The sequence below is a fragment of the Tursiops truncatus genome, chromosome 8 (genome assembly GCF_011762595.2).
Source record: "Tursiops truncatus isolate mTurTru1 chromosome 8, mTurTru1.mat.Y, whole genome shotgun sequence".
NCBI lineage: Eukaryota > Metazoa > Chordata > Mammalia > Artiodactyla > Delphinidae > Tursiops > Tursiops truncatus.
In genome coordinates, this window is record NC_047041.1 from 15,666,089 (window position 1) to 15,688,522 (window position 22,434).

The 22,434-nt window shown below is 37.7% G+C and overlaps 1 protein-coding gene across 5 annotated transcripts in view; it reads left to right on the forward strand.

Annotated features, from left to right (window-relative positions):
- SIK3 (SIK family kinase 3) overlaps positions 1-22,434 on the forward strand; it is a 247,332-nt gene that overhangs the window by 132,956 nt on the left and 91,942 nt on the right. For all 5 annotated transcript variants that reach the window (XR_012333315.1, XM_019941850.3, XM_019941852.3 and 2 more), the window contains exons 2-3: positions 5,386-5,502; positions 8,929-8,992. Coding sequence is in view for 4 of the 5 variants with exons in the window: in XM_019941850.3 (XP_019797409.2) it covers positions 5,386-5,502; positions 8,929-8,992 (181 nt within the window). In the remaining variant the exon portion in view is untranslated. The remainder of the gene's footprint in view (positions 1-5,385; positions 5,503-8,928; positions 8,993-22,434) is intronic.

Genomic DNA, 22,434 nt, shown 5'->3' on the forward strand with positions numbered 1-22,434 from the left:
TCGTAGCCTAATGAGTGGGAGAATTATTCCAATTATTTTGGGGAAGGGATTTCCAGGAATTGGGCCACTGCTCACTTTTTGACCTTTTATGGTTAGCCTCAGAGCTGTCATGGCTCTGGTGGGTGTGTCATTTAGCATATGCTAATGTATTACAGTGAGCATATAATGAGGCTTAAGGTCCAGTGGAAGTCACATCTTCCGCCATCTTGGACTTAGTTGGTTCTAACCAGTTTTTGTCATGTCCTATGGCCATGTCATTCTTTTTTTTTTTTTTTTTTTTTTAAATTTATTTATTTATTTATTTTAGGCTGTCTTGGGTCTTCGTTTCTGTGCGAGGGCTCTCTCCAGTTGCGGCGAGCGGGGGCCACTCTTCATCGCGGTACGCGGGCCTCTCACTGTCGCGGCCTCTCTTGTTGAGGAGCGCAGGCTCCAGACGCGCAGGCTCAGTAGTTGTGGCTCACGGGCCTAGTTGCTCCGCGGCATGTGGGATCTTCCCAGACCAGGGCTCGAACCCGTGTCCCCTGCATTAGCAGGCAGACTCCCAACCACTGCGCCACCAGGGAAGCCCCCATGTCATTCTTTTAAAGGTTGTGTTCTGCCCCCTTCCCTCCTGTTTCAGTACCATTCTAGATACCTAGGCAAGAAGTTAATTCATTACATACAGTGATGCCTTGTTGTTCTCAATGTTTGATCCAGGGACCCCAGAGTCTCCAAAACTCTTTCAGTGAGTCCCTAGGTCAAAACTGTTTTTATAAATATTCAAACATTATTTTCATTTTTCACTCTCATTCTCTCATAATTATGCAGTGGAGATTTCAAAAGACCACCTGATGTTTGATGATATGATTACTCTGATGGCTGATGAAATGTGTGCATGTGTATTCTTCTGCTTTAAAATTTTGTTTTAATTTCTGATTGTAATTTTAATCTAATTTCTAAGTAAATATTGATAGATATTACCCATATAAACAAAACTTCTTTGAAGGTTCTCAGTAATTTTTAAGAGAAGGAATCCCAAGACCAAAAAGTTTGAGAACTGCTGTAAAACTGAGTGTAAAACTTAATTGTCTCACAGAATCCCTGTTGAGAGTAGCTGCTGGTGAGCTGCTCGAGGGCACTGCCTTAAGCCAGTCAGTTGCTCAGTAAACAATTTTTAATGGAATTAAATTGAGTTCTTGGAATGCAACTTTTGAGACCTTATTTTAGATTCTCCCCGAGGCAGTGTTGAGCATTGAGTGCCTTGTAGCCTGCCAAGTTTCTTTGAGATAGGTGGCTGGCAATTCTCAGTATTGGGTCAAGTATTTCAGAAGTCATTTTCGTGGAATACCTGCTTTAATTGGTAGCTAGCTTATTGGTATCATCTAGACCAGTGCTGTCCAATAAAATGAGGGCCATGTATATAATTTTTACTTTTTGAGTAGTCATATTTCAAAAAGTAAAAACAGGTGAAATTAGTTAGGTTCCCCCCCACCCCTCTTTATTGAAGTGTAATTAACAAATAGAATTGTAAGATACTTAAATTGTTCAATGTGATGTTTTGATATGTATGCACTGTGAAAGGGTTTACCCCTTGAGTTAATTAACATATCTATCACCTGACATATTTATCTTTTTTTTCTATATGGTGAGAATATTTAAGTTTTACTCTCAACAGATTTCAATGCTACAGCACAGTGTTATCAACTGTAGTCATCATTTTTTACATTAGATCCTCAGACCTTATTCATTTTATAACTGAAAGTTTGTACCCATTTACCAACCTCTTCCTATTTTCCCCACCTCTCAGCCTCTGGCAGCCACTTTTCTACTTTCTGTTTCTATGAGTTTGACTCTTTCTTTCTTTTGTTCGTTTGTTCTTTCGTTCTTTTTTAAATTTTACATGTAGGTGATACCATGCGGTAATGTGATATTTGTCTTTGACTTATTTCACTTACGATTATGTCCTCCAAGTTCATCCACTGGTTGCAAATGACAGGATTTCCTTTTTTAAGGCTCAATAATATTCAGTAGTATACATACACCACATTTTTTTATCCATTCATCTTTGATGGACGCTTAGGTCATTTCTGGTACCTTGACTGTTGAATGAACATCAGAGTACAGATAATCTCTTTGAGATAATGATTTTGTTTCCTTTTGTTTCCCACCCAGAAGTGAGATTGCTGGATCATATGGTAGGTCAATTTTTTAATTTCTTGAGGAACCTCCATACTGTTTTCAGAGTGGCTGTACCAGTTTACATTCCCACCACCAGTGTAAAAGGGTTCCCCTTTCTCCATTTCCTTGCCAGCATTTATCTTTTTTTTTTACGGTGCGCGGGCCTCTCACTGTTGTGGCCTCTCCTGTTGTGGAGCACGCGCAGGCTCAGCAGCCATGGCTCACGGGCCCAACCGCTCCACGGCATATGGGATCTTCCTGGACCGGGGCACGAATCCGTGTCCCCTGCATCGGCAGGAGGACTCTCAACCACTGCGCCACCAAGGGAAGCCCTCTTTTGTGTTTTTGATAGTAGACATCCTAACAGGCAGGAGGTGGTGTCTCATTGTGGTTTTGATTTGCATTTCCCTGGTGACCAGTGATGTTGAATACCATTTCATGTACCTGTTGGCCATTTGTATGTCCTCCTTGGAAAAATGTCTGTTTAGGTCCTTTGCCCATTTTTGAATTGGGGTTTTTTTTTTAAACTGAGTTGTATGAATTCCTTCTATATTTTGGTTTGTAATCCCTTATCAGATATGTGATTTGTAAATATTTTTCCCGTTCCATAGGATTGCCTTTTCATTGAAATTAGTTTTAATAATATATTTTATTTACCTAGTATATCCAGAATGTTATTTCTACATGTAATCAATGTACAAATTATCAGTAAGATAGTTTATATTCCCTTTTTAATATTAAGTCTTTGAAATCTGGTGTATATTTTACGTGCACATTTCAAGTGCTCAGTAATCACATGTGGCTGGTCCCTACTATATTAGACAGCACACTGTGTGTGATCTGACACAGTGATGAGGAGTAGAAATGCTCGTGATCGCGGGTCATATGGTTCAAGACTTATTAGGAGGTCAGGCAGCTGGTAGGACTTGTTAATGATTCTGCTGTTGTTCCTTATAAAATTCTCTTCCTTCTTTTCTGCCCATCTCAATTCTGTCTCTTCTCAAGTTCTCTCTTCTTTGTGAAGTCTTTCCCTATGTCTACTTATTCTCCCCCCAAGTGAAGGTCATACTTCATCCTCTTTTCTACTTATACTGTGTACATAGCTTTATTGATTGTATTTCCAATGTTGTATAGTTGGCTGTTTCACATATTTTTTCCTCTACTAGATTGTGAGCTCACTGAAGTGAAGGCTGTGTCTGGTTAATCTCTGAAACTCAAGCTACACCCACCTCATTTTATCACATTCCATCATTAGGCAGGGCTTAACTCTGAATTGAGCTGAAATTTGTCTGCCTGTACCTTTCTCCCATTAGTCCTCATTCTACATCTGAAACAGCTCCAAACAAAGTTATTGTTATGTTGTTCATTCATACATTCGAATCATCTACCACGTACAGTTCCATACTGTCTTTATATCCTTGGGCTAAACTTTTTAGTATTGACAGTTTTGCTTCCCTGTTTTTTCTTTTTCCTTTTTTTCTCAATTAGTATAAATTTTATTTTCTTCCCCCAGTGTATAGAATCATAGAATTTTAAGAACTGAAAGGGGCTAGAATTTGCCTAGTCCTGGTCCTTCGTCCAACTAGTATTCATTGATTACATACTGATTGAGTAATTGAAACTGAGATATAGAGATATTCGGGGGCACTCCAATATTTTGAGTATTTCACTGAGAATAACGAAGTTTAGATTTAGTAATTTTAAAAGTCTTTCATCGTTCGTTCTGTTTTTAAATATGTATGCTGCTGAGTATCTTAAGAATTAGGAGCGAAGTAGAAAGCTGCTTTATACTGAAGCAGTGTGTATACAGCACAGAAAGATCTCCAGATTTTTGCAGGGTTATCATTAAGAATTTGATTCCAAAGCTGAGATACCTGGGCTTCAATCTTGGCTCTACCACATACTAGCTATAAATTACTTAATCTTGGGTAATTACTTAATCTCTTTGTGTCTCAGTTTCCATATTTGTAAAATAAGGTTGATAATAATATGGAGTGTTGTAAGGTTTAAATGAGTCAGTACTTGCAAAGCACTAAGGATTATGCCTGGCATACAGTTAGTGTTCAGTATATAGTAACTGCTGCTGGTACCACCACCACCATCACCACTACTACTACTGTTACTGAGTTACAGAAGCACCTGGTGAGGTGTGGGATGCACCTGTGGAATTTCTGGTCAGCCCTTACTAAGTCATCACTTACTTATGATATAAGCTTCTTGTCTTAATAAGAGGCCCTACATACCATTCTCTGCACCCAGCATGATTTGCCTAAAATGTAACTGCATCTGCAGAGTAATGAAGTATTTTGTCCTGGGGTTTTACTGTAGCAGCAATTTAAGAAATGGCAGAAGACCCATTAGCTTTAGGAGTCTGTTCCTTTGAGACCAAATTGCTAGGAATCCATTTCCTGTCTCCCTCCCTCCCTCCCCTTCTCCCTTCCTTCCTTCCTTACTTTCTTCATTGGGTCTTTGTTGCTGTGTGCAGGCTTTCTCTAGTTGCGGTGAGTGGGGGCTACTCTTCATTGTGCGTAGGCTTCTCATTGCGGTGACTTCTCTTGTTGCAGATCACGGGCTCTAGGCGTGCGGGCTTCAGTAGTTGTGGCATGTGGGCTCAGTAGTTGTGGCTCGCGGGCTCTAGAGAGCAGGCTCAGTAATTGTGGCGCATGGGCTTAGTTGCTCCGTGGCATGTGGGATCTTCCCGGACCAGGGCTCGAATCTGTGTCCCCTGCATTGGCAGGCAGATTCTTAACCACTGCGCCACCAGGGAAGTCCATTTTCTGTCTTTCTAAAAAGAGTGAATTTATTTTCTTCATTGGCATTCTGTAAACAAAATACTGGCAGTTTGTATTTTGTAGAATACGTTTTAAAGTGGATTTAATTTTCCTTAGTAAACTCCTTTTAATAATGCATCAGAGGGCTTCCCTGGTGGCTCAGTGGTTAAGAATCTGCCTGCCAATGCAGGGGACACGGGTTCGAGCCCTGGTCCAGGAAGATTCCACATGCTGCAGAGCAGCTAAGCCTGTGCGCCACAACTGCTAAGCCTGTGTGCCTAGAGTCCATGCTCTCCAACAAGAGAAGCCACTGCAGCGAAGAGTAGGCCCCGCTCGCCACAACTAGATAAAGCCCGTGTGCAGCAAGGAAGATGCAACACAGCCAAAAATAAATAAATAAATTTATTAAAAAATAATAAATAATGCATCAGAGTAAATTTTCTTTCTCTGTTGTCAGGTTGCTATCAAGATCATAGATAAGACCCAGCTGGATGAAGAAAACTTGAAGAAGATTTTCCGAGAAGTTCAAATTATGAAGATGCTTTGCCACCCCCATATTATCAGGCTTTACCAGGTAGGATCACTAGTGGTGTAGTGTATGGCAACAAAGAACCCAGAATGGTCACTTGTGTCTGTGGTTACTTTTGAAGGGAAGGTGGGTGGGTGAACATCTGCAACTTTTTTTTGTTTCTATGTTCATATATTCATCCTATTATTTATCCTACCCTATTATCCCCCGACTCAGTACTTCTGTTTCCCTTGGGTATTTACTGGTAAGGTCTAACTTACCTAAGTAGGCCTTTATAATTTGTTCTTTAAAACTTGGATGCCATTCTTAGAGTTACACAAAAAGGTGATGAGAACTTACTTATTTAGGTCAGAATCTTAAAGCAGAATGGGGAACCCAAAAGGAACAGAATTTTGAGGGGTGAAAGTAATATTAATTTTTACAATATTATTTAAATACTAATTTCTGTGATCATGTTATGAATTATGATGGCAAAGGATATTTTAAGCATGGCTTCTTGTATGAGTCAGAGCCTACCTCCTTTCTATTCTAACAGGGTACTAGACTTAGTTTTCTAAGATAGCATTTGATTACTTTGATAACCAAGAGGTTGATTCTGTGTAATGGAAGAGATTTCTGTTCTAGTTTTCTTATCTTCCAAGAAGCATGCATATTTCATGCCTTCATCAAAAGTCATTCCCTAGCCTATAGCAAAAGCAGTAAATCTAATGACTGGAATTTTAAGCCAGATAGGAGAGGAGGACCTTGCCTTAGCAGGCTGGTAGAGGAGGTATTTTGGGAGAGGTAGAGCTTTGAGGTGCTTCTCAAATTGCAGCGTGTTGGCAGCCATGAGCTCTGCCTGTACATAGGGCCAGCCCTGCTCACTGCTTTCTACCAGATCAGCCATCACCTGGTTCTGCAGGATGTGGCCACCCCCTCAATTCATTTGCTGCTGTTAGTCTGCAGTAAGTGGTTACTGGCCCAGATCCGGGATCATGTGTAAGAGTGTGAAGAGTACATTGACCAAGGCCCAAAGGGGAAGCTTTCATAGTCTGTTGCTTTCATGGGAAAGAAAGCATGTCTTGATATTAGTGTATACGGTTAAGGCTACAGTGTTAGGGCTCGTCTCTGGCATCAGCTGCTCACATAATGAAATGAATTAGATCAGCAGGAGCAGGCTTGTTGAAATCCATCACACTAAATTATGTTGAACCACACCTCCACTGTACCCCAGAAGGAAACCCATGAAAGGTTTCTGGGGTTGTCTGAAGACCTGTATCTGCAAACTCAGAGGTGTCTAACCTCTGCTTCCTTCCTATCCTGACAGGTTGAGTAAACTTCTTGACCTCACTTTTTTTTTTTTTTTTTCTTCTTGCGGTACGCGGGCCTCTCACCGCTGTGGCCTCTCCCGTTGCGGAGCACAGGCTCCGGACGCGCAGGCTCAGCGGCCATGGCTCACGGGCCCAGCCGCTCTGCGGCATGTGGCATCTTCCCGGACCGGGGCACGAACCCGTGTCCCCTGCATCGGCAGGTGGACTCTCAACCACTGCGCCACCAGGGAAGCCCTTGACCTCACTTTTTAAAGTAAATCATCTTTAAATAGTTGTAGAGCTTATTAGGCTGATCTTTCTCAAGAGGTTAACTTATAGGTACTAACCTTATAACTGAAATCTGCAAATTTACCTTTCTTACCCAAGATTTCATTAGCCTATAAGGTTTATATACTTTCAGCCCTGGCTTTGAACATTGCCCTTTCTTAAGCTTTAATTTTGCTCTCTGGCAGCTAATATTGTTAATGGGAGATTCTGAACTGCCAAGGTGAAGAATGGCTGTTGAGTTGTCAAGGCAGTTTTCAGGTCATTTGTTAAAGCTTTAGTCTCTTCGGGTTTATAGAGTGAGCCAAATATAGATAACTATATAGGAAAGTTTTTGAACTCCTGCAAAGTTCTTTTCAAAAAAATCTGAAATTAAAAACAACACTGTAAATCAACTGTACTTCAATAAAATTTAAAAGATTTACGGTCAATAAAAGGCCTGGTACAAAGGAGATATACATTATGACATTTTTTTTTCCTTTTCTTTTTTTTCCTAAACAACTGCATATATTTAGGGTACTTACTTTTTGTTATATAAGTCAACATATAAAGAACTTGGAAGCAATACATGTAACAGTGGGCTAGTATCACCAGTCTATAGAGAGTTTTTAAATTAAAGTGAAAAAAATGACACAGTTATTAGATTGAAAAATTAAAAGAATATGCATACATACAATGGAGTACTATGAAACTCTTGAAAAGAAGAAATAGATCTATTATTATAAGGTAATGTATGATACTGTTATGGTATTAACGTATAGAGATGTCAAAAATAAAGTGACTAGGGAATGATTTGATAAAATAATTAACCTTGAAGCATAGTGAAAGTGTAAAACTGTATTGCCTACTATGATAGCCACTAGCCACATGTGGTTATTGTGTATTAACATGTGGCTAGAGTGAATGAGGAACTGGATTTTTACTTTCACTTAATATTAATGTAAATATAAAAATTGGAGCTGTTTACAATTAAAAATTTTTGAAATAATATTAATGATAATAAAATATATTATTAGAATTAACTTTTTCTTTTCTAATGTGGCTACTAGAAAAGTTAAAATTTTATATGAGACTCACAATGTTTCTATTGGACAGCACTGCTCTAAAATGTTATAGAATAAGCTATAAACAGTGTTTCCACTGAGGAATAAAATGGAGGGGGTTGGAAAGAGGAAAACCTTTGCTCTTTTGTTTATATACTGGGTATTTAAAATGTTTATAATGAACATATATACTCATATATTACTTTAATAAATATTTAATGAAAAAGGTAAAAAGGAAGAAGGAACTGACAACACACTACAACTAATTTTGTAAACAGTGGCAAAATAGAGACTAAGATAAAAATACAAGTAAGTCGTTTATATTATTGAAGTGTTGAATATTTATATTATCGTTCCCAGTTTTGAATAAAAGGATGGTGGACAGGAAAGTTGTCATTTCCATTTAAAAACAGCACAGCCATAGGTGATATTTGTGCAGTTCTTAAGTGATTCCTGTTGTTCTCCCTAAGTTTTGTTTCGGTTGGGTTTTGCGGGGGACATTTTTGAGCTTCAGGTGATCACTGTCAAATGTGAACTTTTTGGTTCTTGGCAGCTTCTTCGCTTCTCAGTTTTGTGGAGCTTAAAAAGTTGCAGAGGCCTCCTGGGATGACAAAAGGACTCTCTCAAGTAGGAAATATTTCCTACTTTTAAGAACTTGGAGGAATACCTGTTTTCCCCCTTTCTTCTTAATAACGTTTATGTCTGTCACCCTCCCAATCCCCTGATGTTTTAAGTTTCCTTTAGGCAGTAATGGTTATTAATACTTCAAATGACAAAAGAAGATTCATTCGTTTCTCTTCCTGTGATATCACCCTGTCATTTGTATCACTGTCACTTTCCTGCCTTTGCACCAGGTTATGGAGACAGAACGGATGATTTATCTGGTGACAGAATATGCTAGTGGAGGGGAAATATTTGGTAAGTACATTTACTGCATTCTTCAAACAGCTATTGAGCACACCACGGCAAACTTAAAATAGCCGTTCGATGCCGTTGTCACTTGAGCAGCTGTGACTTGATGCTGTCCTCCAGTGCTGTCATTTTCTATCAACAAAGTAATTATAATTATTTTTGATTCATCTCTTTTAAGTCTTCACCATCTTTGTTTCCTTAGCAAAGGTGTTTTGTTTATTTCAGTAAGGTGTTGATGGTTGAGATTAAAGATCTTCAAAAACAAACATTTCTCTGAACTTTTGAGGGTCTTTCCTATTGCCAGATTCTAATTGGGGTGACCAAGTGTGACAGAACACTTACAAGTGTGGTGGGCCTCTGTTGTGTGTGAAATAGCCACTCGGAGCAAACAGTCTCACCCTAATGCATTCTTTAACATTTATTTAAATATAACATGTAACTCTATTCCTTACCACGTGTTCACAGTTCCCTTAATGATTCTTGTAATTTAGGACGTTTTGTCTTCAGTAGCTATTCTTTTTTTCCTCTAACGCTTAGGTTAGCACAACGTCAGAATTAAGCAGGAGAATTTGTTACCAGGAAATATGACTTTTTGAGGTGGTAAAAACTGGCACCCCCCCATTTTTTTTTTTTTTTTTTTTTTTGGTAACAATGATAAATGGAGCCAAATAGAGATAATGACTAAACTTTCAAATCTAGATTGACATGTCTTTTTATTTTTAAATTTTATTTCTTTTTTGGCATGTGAATATAGAGAAAGGTTTCTTCTTATATATTTTAGGTTTATTTAGATTATTTTTTTAGATTTTGTTTTAGTTTAAATCTGGATGGTAAGAATTTTTTTAATTTTCAAAATATTGGCACTTCGTTTTTTAAAATATATTAAAGAGCATGATATCACTTTTAAAGTGGAATCTTCTCATTAATGACTGTGAGTTGTGACTATGAATATTTTGGTATGTTAAACTTTCCCCATAAATCTGACAATTTTGTATCTAAGAATCTTCAAAATAAGTGTGAGTCTTTTTTAAAGGAGGTATCACTTCTTAATGACATTTTTGCTTGGCTTTGCATCTGTGCTTATGCATAATGGTAATCTTGGGAGCAAAGAGACCTTGTCATCTTAATGTTCATAATAATCAAAGAACCAAACACAGTGCACATCATACCTACTTTGCTCTTTAGGAAAACAGATTTCAAAAGTACAGAAAAGATAAAAGATAGATTCTTTGTGGGAATGTAGCTCAAAGCATGAGGAAACAGAGTAGTACTTCTCATGGTATTATTATAAAAGATCTGGAGGAGGAAGAAATTGATGTATCACCTAAAGAAATTATTGTGCCTGCACAGGGATATAACTGTCTCATGAGGTCTCATTTTTAAAACTATCTGTATCAGAGATGAAGGGATGGGCTTAATCAAGAACATGAGCTTTGGAGGCAGTTATACCTGGTTTTGAATCAGATTGTTGCCACTATTTGCTTTTTTACTGGGACTTTGGAACTCAGTTTCATGGTCTATAAAAGTCAGATCTGTCATATCTGCCTTACAGTTGTGAAGATAAAATGAGATAGCACATATACGGCCCCAGCACTTTGCTTCCTTCACCTCCACGTTAAATGACAAATGGGTGATCAACTTTTTTTTTTTTAACATCTTTATTGGGGTATAATTGCTTTACAATGGTGTGTTAGTTTCTGCTTTATAACAAAGTGAATCAGTTATACATATACATATGTTCCCATATCTCTTCCCTCTTGCGTCTCCCTCCCTCCCACCCTCCCTATCCCACCCCTCCAGGCGGTCACAAAGCACCGAGCCAATATCCCTGTGCCATGCGGCTGCTTCCCACTAGCTATCTACCTTATGTTTGTTAGTGTATATATGTCCATGCCTCTCTCTCGCCCTGTCACAGCTCACCCTTCCCCCTCCCCATATCCTCAAGTCCGTTCTCCAGTAGGTCTGTGTCTTTATTCCTGTCTTACCCCTAGGTTCTTCATGACATTTTTTTTTTTCTTAACTTCCATATATATGTGTTAGCATACGGTATTTGTCTTTTTCTTTCTGACTTACTTCACTCTGTATGACAGACTCTAGGTCTATCCACCTCATTACAAATAGCTCAATTTCGTTTCTTTTTATGGCTGAGTAATATTCCATTGTATACATGTGCCACATCTTCTTTATCCATTCATCCGATGATGGGCACTTAGGTTGTTTCCATCTCCAGGCTATTGTAAATAGAGCTGCAATGAACATTTTGGTACATGACTCTTTTTGAATTTTGGTTTTCTCAGGGTATATGCCCAGTAGTGGGATTGCTGGGTCATATAGTAGTTCTATTTGTAGTTTTTTAAGGAACCTCCATACTGTTCTCCATAGTGGCTGAACCAATTCACATTCCCACCAGCAGTGCAAGAGTGTTCCCTTTTCTCCACACCCTCTCCAGCATTTATTGTTTCTAGATTTTTTGATGATGGCCATTCTGACTGGTGTGAGATGATATCTCGTTGTAGTTTTGATTTGCATTTCTCTAATGATTAATGATGTTGAGCATTCTTTTGTGTGTTTGTTGGCAATCTGTATATCTTCTTTGGAGAAATGTCTATTTAGGTCTTCTGCCCATTTTTGGATTGGGTTGTTTGTTTCTTTATTATTGAGCTGCATGAGCTGCTTGTAAATTTTGGAGATTAATCCTTTGTCAGTTGCTTCATTTGCAAATATTTTCTCCCATTCTCAGGGTTGCCTTTTTGTCTTGTTTATGGTTTCCTTTGCTGAGCAAAAGCTTTGAAGTTTCATTAGGTCCCATTTGTTTATTTTTGTTTTTATTTCCATTTTTCTAGGAGGTGAGTCAGAAAGGATCTTGCTGTGATTTATGTCATAGAGTGTTCTGCCTATGTTTTCCTCTAAGAGTTTGATAGTTTCTGGCCTTACATTTAGGTCTTTAATCCATTTTGAGCTTATTTTTGTGTATGGTGTTAGGGAGTGATCTAATCTCATACTTTTACATGTAGTTGTCCAGTTTTCCCATTGAAGAGGCTGTCTTTTCTCCACTGTATATTCTTGCTTCCTTTATCAAAGATAAGGTGACCCTATGTGTATGGGTTTATCTCTGGGCTTTCTATCCTGTTCCATTGATCTATCTTTCTGTTTTTGTGCCAGTACCATACTGTCTTGATTACTGTAGCTTTGTAGTATAGTCTGAAGCCAGGGAGCCTGATTCCTCCAGCTCCGTTTTTCATTCTCAAGATTGCTTTGGCTCTTTGGGGTCTTTTGTGTTTCCATACAAATTGTGAAAATTTTTGTTCTAGTTCTGTGAAAAATGCCAGTGGTAGTTTGATAGGGATTGCCTTGAATCTATAGATTGCTTTGGGGAGTAGAGTCATTTTCACAATGTTGATTCTTCCAATCCAAGAACATGGTATATCTCTCCATCTATTTGTATCATCTTTAATTTCTTTCATCAGTGTCTTATAATTTTCTGCATACAGGTCTTTTGTCTCCTTAGGTAGGTTTATTCCTAGATATTTTATTCTTTTTGTTGCATTGGTAAATGGGAGTGTTTTCTTGATTTCACTTTCAGATTTTTCATCATTAGTGTATAGGAATGCCAGAGATTTCTGTGCATTAATTTTGTATCCTACTACTTTACCAAATTCATTGATTAGCTCTAGTAGTTTTCTGGTAGCATCTTTAGGATTCTCTATGTGTAGTATCATGTCATCTGCAAACAGTGACAGCTTTACTTCTTCTTTTCCGATTTGGATTCCTTTTATTTCCTTTTCTTCTCTGATTGCTGTGGCTAAAACTTCCAAAACTATGTTGAATAAGAGTGGTGAGAGTGGGCAACCTTGGTGATCAACTTCTGGCAGGATAGCATGAGGAGCTCTGCTGCCCTGCTCCCCAGTGAAACTGGTGAAAGTGATTTTAAAAACCCCTAAAATCCAGCCTTTTAAAGTCTCTGGAAATGTTTCTAAGGGTGAACAGCAACTGAAGAAACATTTATTCAAGAATATCTGTGAAAATTTAGTAAGAAGTAAGAGTGTCTGTGGTTTTTAAGCCAGTACTGCTTCCTTCTTCCCCCTAGCCAGCTCAGCAAGGTGGAGATTACACTCAAGGTTACTGTAGCCAAGAACACAGGCCTGCCCTCTGGTCCCCTCCTTTCACCTATACTAATGGCTTTCTTCCCGGAGGAACTGGACATCAGCATTTCTTATCCTGCCCCAGCTACCTATTGCTGTTGCTAAGTCCTGGGTGAGAGCAGTTGAACAGTGGGGACTCCTTCTTCCACCCAGCCCTGACTTGTGGAGTTTGGGTGTGGCATGCTGAGAATACTGGGACCCAGATCACTCTTGCCTTGGGTTATAAGTTGGTGGGTCATCCCAAGAGAGTCAAGCTGGGAGAATTGAGATTGTGTCCCTTTTCTCTGCACTGAGCTCAGCTCCTAGAGAGGGAGTGTTACTCAAGGAAAATTTTTCCATTGTCCCCAGCCTAGCTTCAGAGTCCTGGCTCAGAGATTTGCCCAGAGGGAGAAACAGACCATAACACATATAGCTCCTAATTTCTTCCCAAGGGAACTGGCTTCATTTGCAATGGGGAGTGAAGAAGTTCAAGCCTGAAGGCACACACAAGAACTGTGGAGGTTGTGGTTACAGGCATTTCAGAGGAGATTCGAGCAGGCTAAAGTATAGGCCAGCTAGTTTGCAGGTAAGAACCAGGGAGTAAAACATCACAAGAGCCTTCCTAAGGTCAGAAGAAAAATCAAACTCTGATCTCAGAAACTGTTCTTCAAAGGAACCAGAACTTGATAGGATTGTTTATAGACCAGTTTATGCTCCAGGGCATTGTTGAAAATAATAGAACAACCAGGGACTTCCCTGGTAGTCCAGTGGTTAAGAAGCCACCTTCCAATGCAGGGGATGCAGGTTTGATCCCTGATTGGGGAACTAAGCTCCCACATACCATGGGGCAGCTAAGCCTGCGCACAACTAGAGAGAAGTCCCGTGCCTCAACTAAGACCCGATGCAGCCAAATAAATAGATATTAAAAAAAAAAAAGAGCAACCAGCCACACTTTTTGGATTTTAACAGCTGGGCTTGGTTAAGAAAAGGCAGGAAGAGAGCCCTGCCCAAACCATGGTGATCCAGTGATCTGAGGGTAGTGGTGGATATACCAAGGCTGTGCCTCCCCTGAGGAACAACATTAGAAGCTGATCACTGTGTATGGGGGAATAAACTTCACTAAAACAATCCAGCCAGTCACTAAACAAATAAACAAGCAAATAACAAGAACATGCTCCAGAAGGGTAGAGGTGTACCAGTACCTAGACGTGGTACAACATGTTATCTAAAATGTCTGGTTTCCAACAACAGCAAACTATGAAACATATAAAGAAACAGGAAAGTATGACCCAGGCCACAACAAAAAGCAGGCCACAGAAACTGCCTGTCAGAGAGGCCACATTTATCAAAAAAAGACTTTAAAGTAGCCATTATGGACATGTTCACAGACATAAAGGAACTCACAATTGAAGTCGTGAAAGAAAATATGATTATAGGGTCACATCAAATAGAGAATATCAATAAAGAGATGGAAATTTTTTTATTTTTTATTTTTATTTTTAACATCTTTATTGGGGTATAATTGCTTTACAATGGTGTGTTAGTTTCTGCTTTATAACAAAGTGAATCAGTTATACATATACATATGTTCAAGAGATGGAAATTTTTAAAAAAAGGAATCAAAAGAAATTATGGAATTGAAAAGTAAAATAACTAAAATTAAAAAATTCATCAGAGAGGCTTAACTGATTTGAACTGCAGAACAAGAAGTGAATTTATAGATAGGCTTTTTATGCAAGTTGAAGAACAGAGAGAAAAACAAATTAAGAACAATGAATAGAGCCTCAGAGAAATGTGGGATACAATCACGTGCTCCAACATATTTATAATGGGCATACCAGGAGAAGAGAAAAAGGAGCAGAAAAAATATGCAAGGAAATAATGACTGTAAACTTCATAAATTTATTGAAAAACAATAACTTACATATCCAGGAAGCTCAATAAAATCCAATCAGGATTAAACACAAAGAGATGCACAAACAGATACATCATAGTAAGAATAGTGAAAGTCAAAGACAAAATATTGAAAGCATCAAGAGAAAAATGATGCGTCACTTAAAGGGAGTTCTGTAGGTTTAGATAGCAGACTTTTCAGCAGAGACAACGGAGGCCAGAAGGCAATAGGATAACATTTTTAAAGCCCTGAAAGGAAAAAAAAAACTATTAATCAAAATCCTATACCAGTGAACATATATTTCAAAAATGGAGGTGAAATAGACTTTCTCAGATAATCAGAAACTGAGGGAGGGACTTCACTGGTGGCACAGTGGTTAAGAATCTGCCTGCCAATGCAGGGGACACGGGTTTGAGCCCTGGTCTGGGAAGATCCCACATGCCGCAGAGCAACTAAACCCGTGCGCCACAACTACTGAGCCTGCGCCCTGGAGCCTGCGAGCCACAACTACTGAGCCCACGTGCTGCAACTACTGAAGCCCGCCTGCCTAGAGCCCGTGCTCTGCAACCAGAGAAGCCATCACAGTGAGAAGCCCAAGCAGTGCAATGAAGAGTAGACCCCGCTCACTGCAACTAAAGAAAGCCCGCTCCCAGCAATGAAAACCCAACGCAGCCAAAAAATAAAGAAAAATATATATACTGAGCAAATTTGTTTCTGACAGATACACCTTACAAGAAATACTAAAAGAAGTTCTTCAAGGTAAAAGCAGGTGACCTCAGATGGTAATTTGAGTACACACAATAAACAAAGGGCACCAATAAGTGTCATTATGTAATTATAAAAGTCATAAGAGATGCATACTTTCTCCTTTTTTCTTTTAACCTGTTTAAAAATAAATTGAATATAAAATACATTGTTAAGGCTATAATGTAATATATGTGTAATATATTTGTCAATAACGGTACAAAGGATATGTGTGTGAGAAAAACTGCATTAGGCTAAGGAAGTCATTACACATGGCACAGAAATAATTATATAGCAATGTATTGTTGCATTTGTAACATTAATTGATGTAATTTTATTGCAAAAACACTAAAAAAGGGGGTAAAAGAAATGATGCTATAAAGCAGAAACCCTTCTATATAATCACCTGGTGTAAATCAGAAGCTCATTTGGATAAGATAAAATATACATGCTAAACACTAGAGCAGTCATTTTAAAAAAAACCCTCAGAAAATTATAATGTAAAAAAATCATTAAAGAAGTTGAAATGCTTCATTAAAAAATATTCACTTAATGCAGAAGAAAGCAGTAATGGTGGTATAGAAAACAAAAAAAGACATAAAATATGTGGAAAACAATAAGTAAAACAGCAGGTATAAATCCAGCTATTATCAATACTTATATTAAGTGTAAATGGGTGGGATAATTTAATGCAAAGGCAATGATTGTTAGACTGACTAAAAAACACATGGTCCAGTGTATGCTGTCTACAAGAAACATACTTTAAATTCAAAGATACAAATAGACTGAAAGTAAAAGGATGGAAAATTATATATCATGCAAACAGCAATGATGAGAAAGCTCAAATGGCTACGTTGATATCAGACAAAATAGACTTTAAAACAAAATAGCTTTATTTCTACTATTAGAGATAAAGAGGGACATTCTATAATAAGAAGGTAATACATTAGGAAACTATAACAGTTATAAACATGTATCTAATAACAGAGCACTAAAATGCGTAAAACAAAAACTGACAGAAATGAAGGGAGAAATAGACAGTGACAATAGTTGGAAGCTTCAATACTCTACTTGCAATAATGGACAGAAAAAGTAGACAGAAGATCAACAGGAAAAATAAGACTTGACCAATACTGTAAACCAACTATACCTAACAGACATCTATAGAACACTCCACCTAACAACAATACTATATATATGCTTATCAGGTAAACACAGGACATTCTCAAAGATAGACCATATACTAGGCCATAAAACAAACCTGCATAAAATTTAAACTTATTCAATTTTAGCAGTAATACAAAATGTTTTACAACCACAGCGGAGTGATATTAGAAATGAATAGCAGGAAAACTTTGGGGAACTCACAAATATGTAAAAATTAAGCAGTGTATTTTAAAGTAAGCAATGGGTCAAAGAAGAAGTCAAAGGCAAATTCAGAAAGTACTTTGAGATGGATGAAAATAAAGACAACATATCAAAACCTGTGGGATGCAACTAAAGGAGTGCTTAGAGGGAAGTTTATAACTGTAGAATGCCTATAATAAGAAAGATCAATTACCTAGTCTTCTACCTTACGACAGTGGAAGAGTAAGAGCAAACCAAACCTAAGATCAAGCTGAAGGAAGGGAATAATAATTATAGCAGAATTTAATGAAATAGAAAATAGAAAAAAATAGAGGAAATCAATGAAACCAAAAGCTAGTTCTTTGAAATGATCAACAAAATTGACAAATCTTTAGTTAGATTGGCCAAGAAAAAAAGAAACACTCAAACACTAGAATCAGAAGTGAAAGAAGAGATATTACTACTGACCCTAAATTAATAACAATTATTATAAAGGAATACTTGAACAATTGTACACGAACAAATTGTTTAACCTAGATAAAATGGAAAAATTCCTAGAAAGACACAAACTACTGAAACTGACTCAAGAAGAAATAGACAATCTGAATAGATCTATATCAAGTGAAGAGATAGAAGCAGGAATCAAAAGACCACCCATAAAGAAAGTCCAAGTCTGGAGGATCATTGCTGAACTCTACCAAATATTTAGAAAAGAGTTAACAGCAAATGTTCACAAACTCTTCTAAAAGTAGAAGAGGGAGTACTTGATACATACACATACATATACATACATACATATATATATATATATATATATATATATATACACTTGATATATACTTGATACCAATACCAGACAAGGACTTCACAAGGAAAAGAAAAAAAAACACTACAGGGGCTTACCTGGTGGTGCAGTGGTTGAGAGTCCACCTGCCGATGCAGGGGATGTGGGTTCGTGCCCCGGTCCGGGAAGGTCCCATATGCCACAGAGTGGCTGGGCCTGTGAGCCATGGCTGCTGAGCCTGTGCGTCCGGAGCCTGTGCTCCGAACGGGAGAGGCCACAACAGTGAGAGGCCCGCGTACCGCAAAAAAAAAACACAAAAACACTACAGACCAGTCTCTCTTATGACTATGGATGCAAAAGTATTCGACAGAATACTTACAAATGAAATCCAGCAACATATAAAAAGAATTATACACTGTGATCAAGTAGAATTTATCCACATGCAAGAAATGCAAGGTTGGTTCACCATATCAGAATTCATGAATGTAATACATCATATCAATAAAAGAAAATACAAGGTAACATATCATCTCCCATGCACCTATGGTCAATTAATCTATGATAAAACAGGCAAGCATGTAAAGTGGAGTAAAGAAGTGGGCCTGGGAAAACTGGACAGCTACATGTAAAAGGATGAAATTAGAACATTCTCTAACACCATACACAAAAATAAACTCAAAATGGAACAAAGACCTAAATATAATGTCAAACACTATAAAACTCTTAGGGGAAAACATCGGCAGAACACTCTTTTACATGAATCACAGCAGTATCTTTTTTGATCCATCTCCTAGAGTAATGAAAATAAAAACAAAAATAAACAAATGGGACCTAGTTTAACTTAGCTTCTGCACAGCAAAGGAAACCATTAACAAACAAAAAGACAACCTACAGAATGTGAGAAAATGTTTGCAAATGAAGCAACTGGCAGTGGATTAATCTCCAAAATATACAAACAGCTCATGCAGCTCTAAGCCAAAAAAACAAACAACCCAATCAAAAAATGGGCAGAAGACCTGAAAAGATATTTCTCCAAAGAAGACTTACAGATGGCCAAAAAGCACATGAAAAGATGCTCAATATCAGTGATTATCAGAGAAATGCAAATTAAAACTACAGTGAGGTATCACCTTGCACTGGTCAGGATGGCCATCATCAAAAAGTCTACAAACAATAAATGCTGGAGGGGATGTGGAGAAAGAGGAACCCTCCTACACTGCTGGTGGGAATGTAAATTGGTACAAATTGGTACAACCACCATGGAGGACAGTATGGAGGTTCCTTAAAAATCTAAAAATAGAACTACTATATGACCCAGCAGTCCCGCTCCTGGACATACATCCAGAGAAAACTGTAATCCGAAAGGATACATGCACCCCAGTGTTTATTGCAGCACTGTTTACAATAGCCAAGACATGGAAGTAACCTAAATGTCAACAGAGGAATGGATAAAGAAGATGTGGTACCTATTTACTATGGAATATTACTCAGCCATAAAAAAGAATGGAATAATGCCATTTGCAGCAACAAGGGTGATGTAGAAATTATCATACTAAATGAAGTAACTCAGACAGAGAAAGACAAATATCATATGATATCACTCATATGTGGCATCAAATTTTTAAAAAATGATACAAATGAACTTATTTACAAACCCGAAACAGACTTAGAGATATCAAAAACAAACTTATGGTTACCAAAGGGGAAACGTAGGGGGAGGGATAAATTAGGAGCTTCGGATGAACACACACACAATACTACATATAAGATAGATAACTAATAAGGACCAACCGTATAGCACAGGGAACTCTACTCAATATTCTGTGATAATCTATATGAGAAAAGAATCTAAAAAATAATGAATATATGTATATGTATAACTGAATCACTTTGCTATACATGTGAAACTAACACAGCATTGTAAATCAACTATATATAGTCCAATACATTTAAAATTTAGAAAGATAACATGATCATCTCAATATATGAAGAAACGTGCTTGATAGAATCCAACACTCTTTCATGATAAAAATATTCAACGAACTAGAAATAGAAGGGAACTTCTTTAATCTGATAAAGGATGTCTGAAAACTCACAACTAACATCACACTTAATGGTGAATGACTAGATGTTTTCCCCCACAGATAGGAAGAAGACAAAGATTTCATCTCTCTCCACTTCTATTTAAACATCGTACTAGAGGTTCTAGCCATAGCAGTTAGGCAAGAAAGAGATATAAAAGGCACTAGGTTGGAAAGGGAAAAAGTAAAACAGTTTATTCGCAGACAACGTGATCTTGTATATGGAAAATCATAACAAATCCACTAAAAAACTGTAAGAACTATATAAGAGTTTAGCAGGGTTGCAGGATGCAAGAGTAATATGTTCAATTGTATTCCCATATCCTTACAGTGAACAATGTGAGAATGAAAGAAATAAGACGGTTCAGTTTACAATAGCATTAATAAAATAACATTCTTACAAATACTTTTTTTTTTTTTTTTTTTTTTGCGGTACACGGGCCTCTCACTGTTGTGTCCTCTCCCATTGCAGAGCACAGGCTCTGGACGCGCAGGCTCAGCGGCCATGGCTCACAGGCCCAGCCGCTCCGCGGCATGTGGGATCTTCCCGGACCGGGGCACGAACCCGTATCCCCTGCATCGGCAGGCGGACTCTCAACCACTGCACCACCAGGGAAGCCCCTTACGAATACATTTAACAAAAGAAGTACAAATCTTATACTCTGAAAAGTACAAAAAAGTATAAAACAATGATGAAAGATATTTAAGACCATCTAAATGATTGGAAAAACATCCCATGTTCATTGATTGTAAAAGTTAACATTGTTAAGATGACAGTGCTGTTCAAATTGATGTACAGATTCAACGCAGTCCCCATCAGAATCTAAGCTGACATTTTTGTAGAAATTGATATCCTTATTCCAAATTTATGTAGAATTACAAAGACCCAGAATAGCCAAAACAATCTTGAAAAAGAAGAAAGTGGATTGGAGTGATGCAGCCACAAGTGAAGGAAAACTGACAGTGACCAGAAGCTAGAAGAGGTGTAGAAAAGATTCTTTCCTAGAACCTCCAGGTAGAGTGAGTCCCTGCTGATAACTTGATTTTGGATTTCTTGCTTCCAAAACTGTGAGTGAATAAACTACAGTTGTTTTAAGCTACCTATTTTGTAGTAATTTGTTTCAGCACCCTAAGGGAACTAATACAGATGGGGACAGGATTTTGGCATAATCTCAGAATATTAATTAATATTAATATTAATTAATATTAAATATTAATATTAAATCATTAATATTAATGATTTACAAACGTTATCAGTTGTCAGGTAGAGGAATTGGCATACCCCAACATAATCAGGTGATTAATATTAATGTCATGGGTGGTGAAGGCTTTAAAGAAGTAGTGTAAGAACTGTATCTTTGGATACTTTCTGGAATTAACTGGGGGAGCAAGGTATTTCAGAAATGCTGTAGCATGTTCAAAAGATTTCAAGAGGAGAGAGAACGTGGCGTATTTCATATTCATTTAGTTGTTTAGTATGGTTTTAATATAGGCTATGTATGAGAAAATGGCCGCAAATAAGGCTGGTTTGATAGGAAAGGCTCCATAGTAAAGAGCTTTGTAAGACTTCTCTGACTTGGCCAAGTCCCCTATCACACCCTCTCATTGTACTGTATCCTTTCTTGGCAGTACTGATATCAGTTCGGTTTTACATTTCTTTCTGTAATTATGTAGTGGATTCTCTCTCCCACCAGGCACCAAACTCCACAAGTTTAGGGGCCATGTCTGTTTTTGCTCACCATTCAACTCCATGGCTCCTCTTGCTCTCCAGTTCATACTGTTGGACTCAAGTATTACTGAGGGAAATGATCAGTAACTACTGAAAGAGTAAGTGAATGAATGAATGAACCAACCATGTAAAAGAATTGAATTTCATCTTGAATCATTGCCATATAAGGAAGAATTGGGATGGAACATTCTAAGACCAGTTAGGAGACTGTATAGTAATACTTAAGAATGATGACGTATTGAAGTAAGGTAGTGACTTCATCTTTTTCATTTTAACTTCACAATAATCTTGTAACATAGATATTTTTGCCATCATCTTACAGACGAAGAAACTGGAGTTCAGGAACACTAAATAATTTGCCAAAGTCCTATAACTAATCAGTAACAGAGCTGAGGATTACCTGACTCCAGAGTATATGTTCTTTCCCATTCACCAGATTGAAGAATCTGTTCTTCCATGTAGAATGACTTCAATAAAGTATTTCTGGGAGGATCTTTTATTATAACTATAAACCAAATTTCTGTTTTGAAAATAGACATAGCAGCAAAACAATCTTAACATGAAGTCTTTTTTACCCTCTTGTTATAAGTCCCCATTTAAAAAGAGGGTGAGACAGATTTTCTTAGATGGGTATTATTACTGTGAGATTTAGGCATAGGCAATAGCTTGTTTGCAGAGCTAGTATGTATAAATTAGTAGTATTTCCTCTACTTATATAATAACAACTTCACCTTTTCTCCTCAAGGCT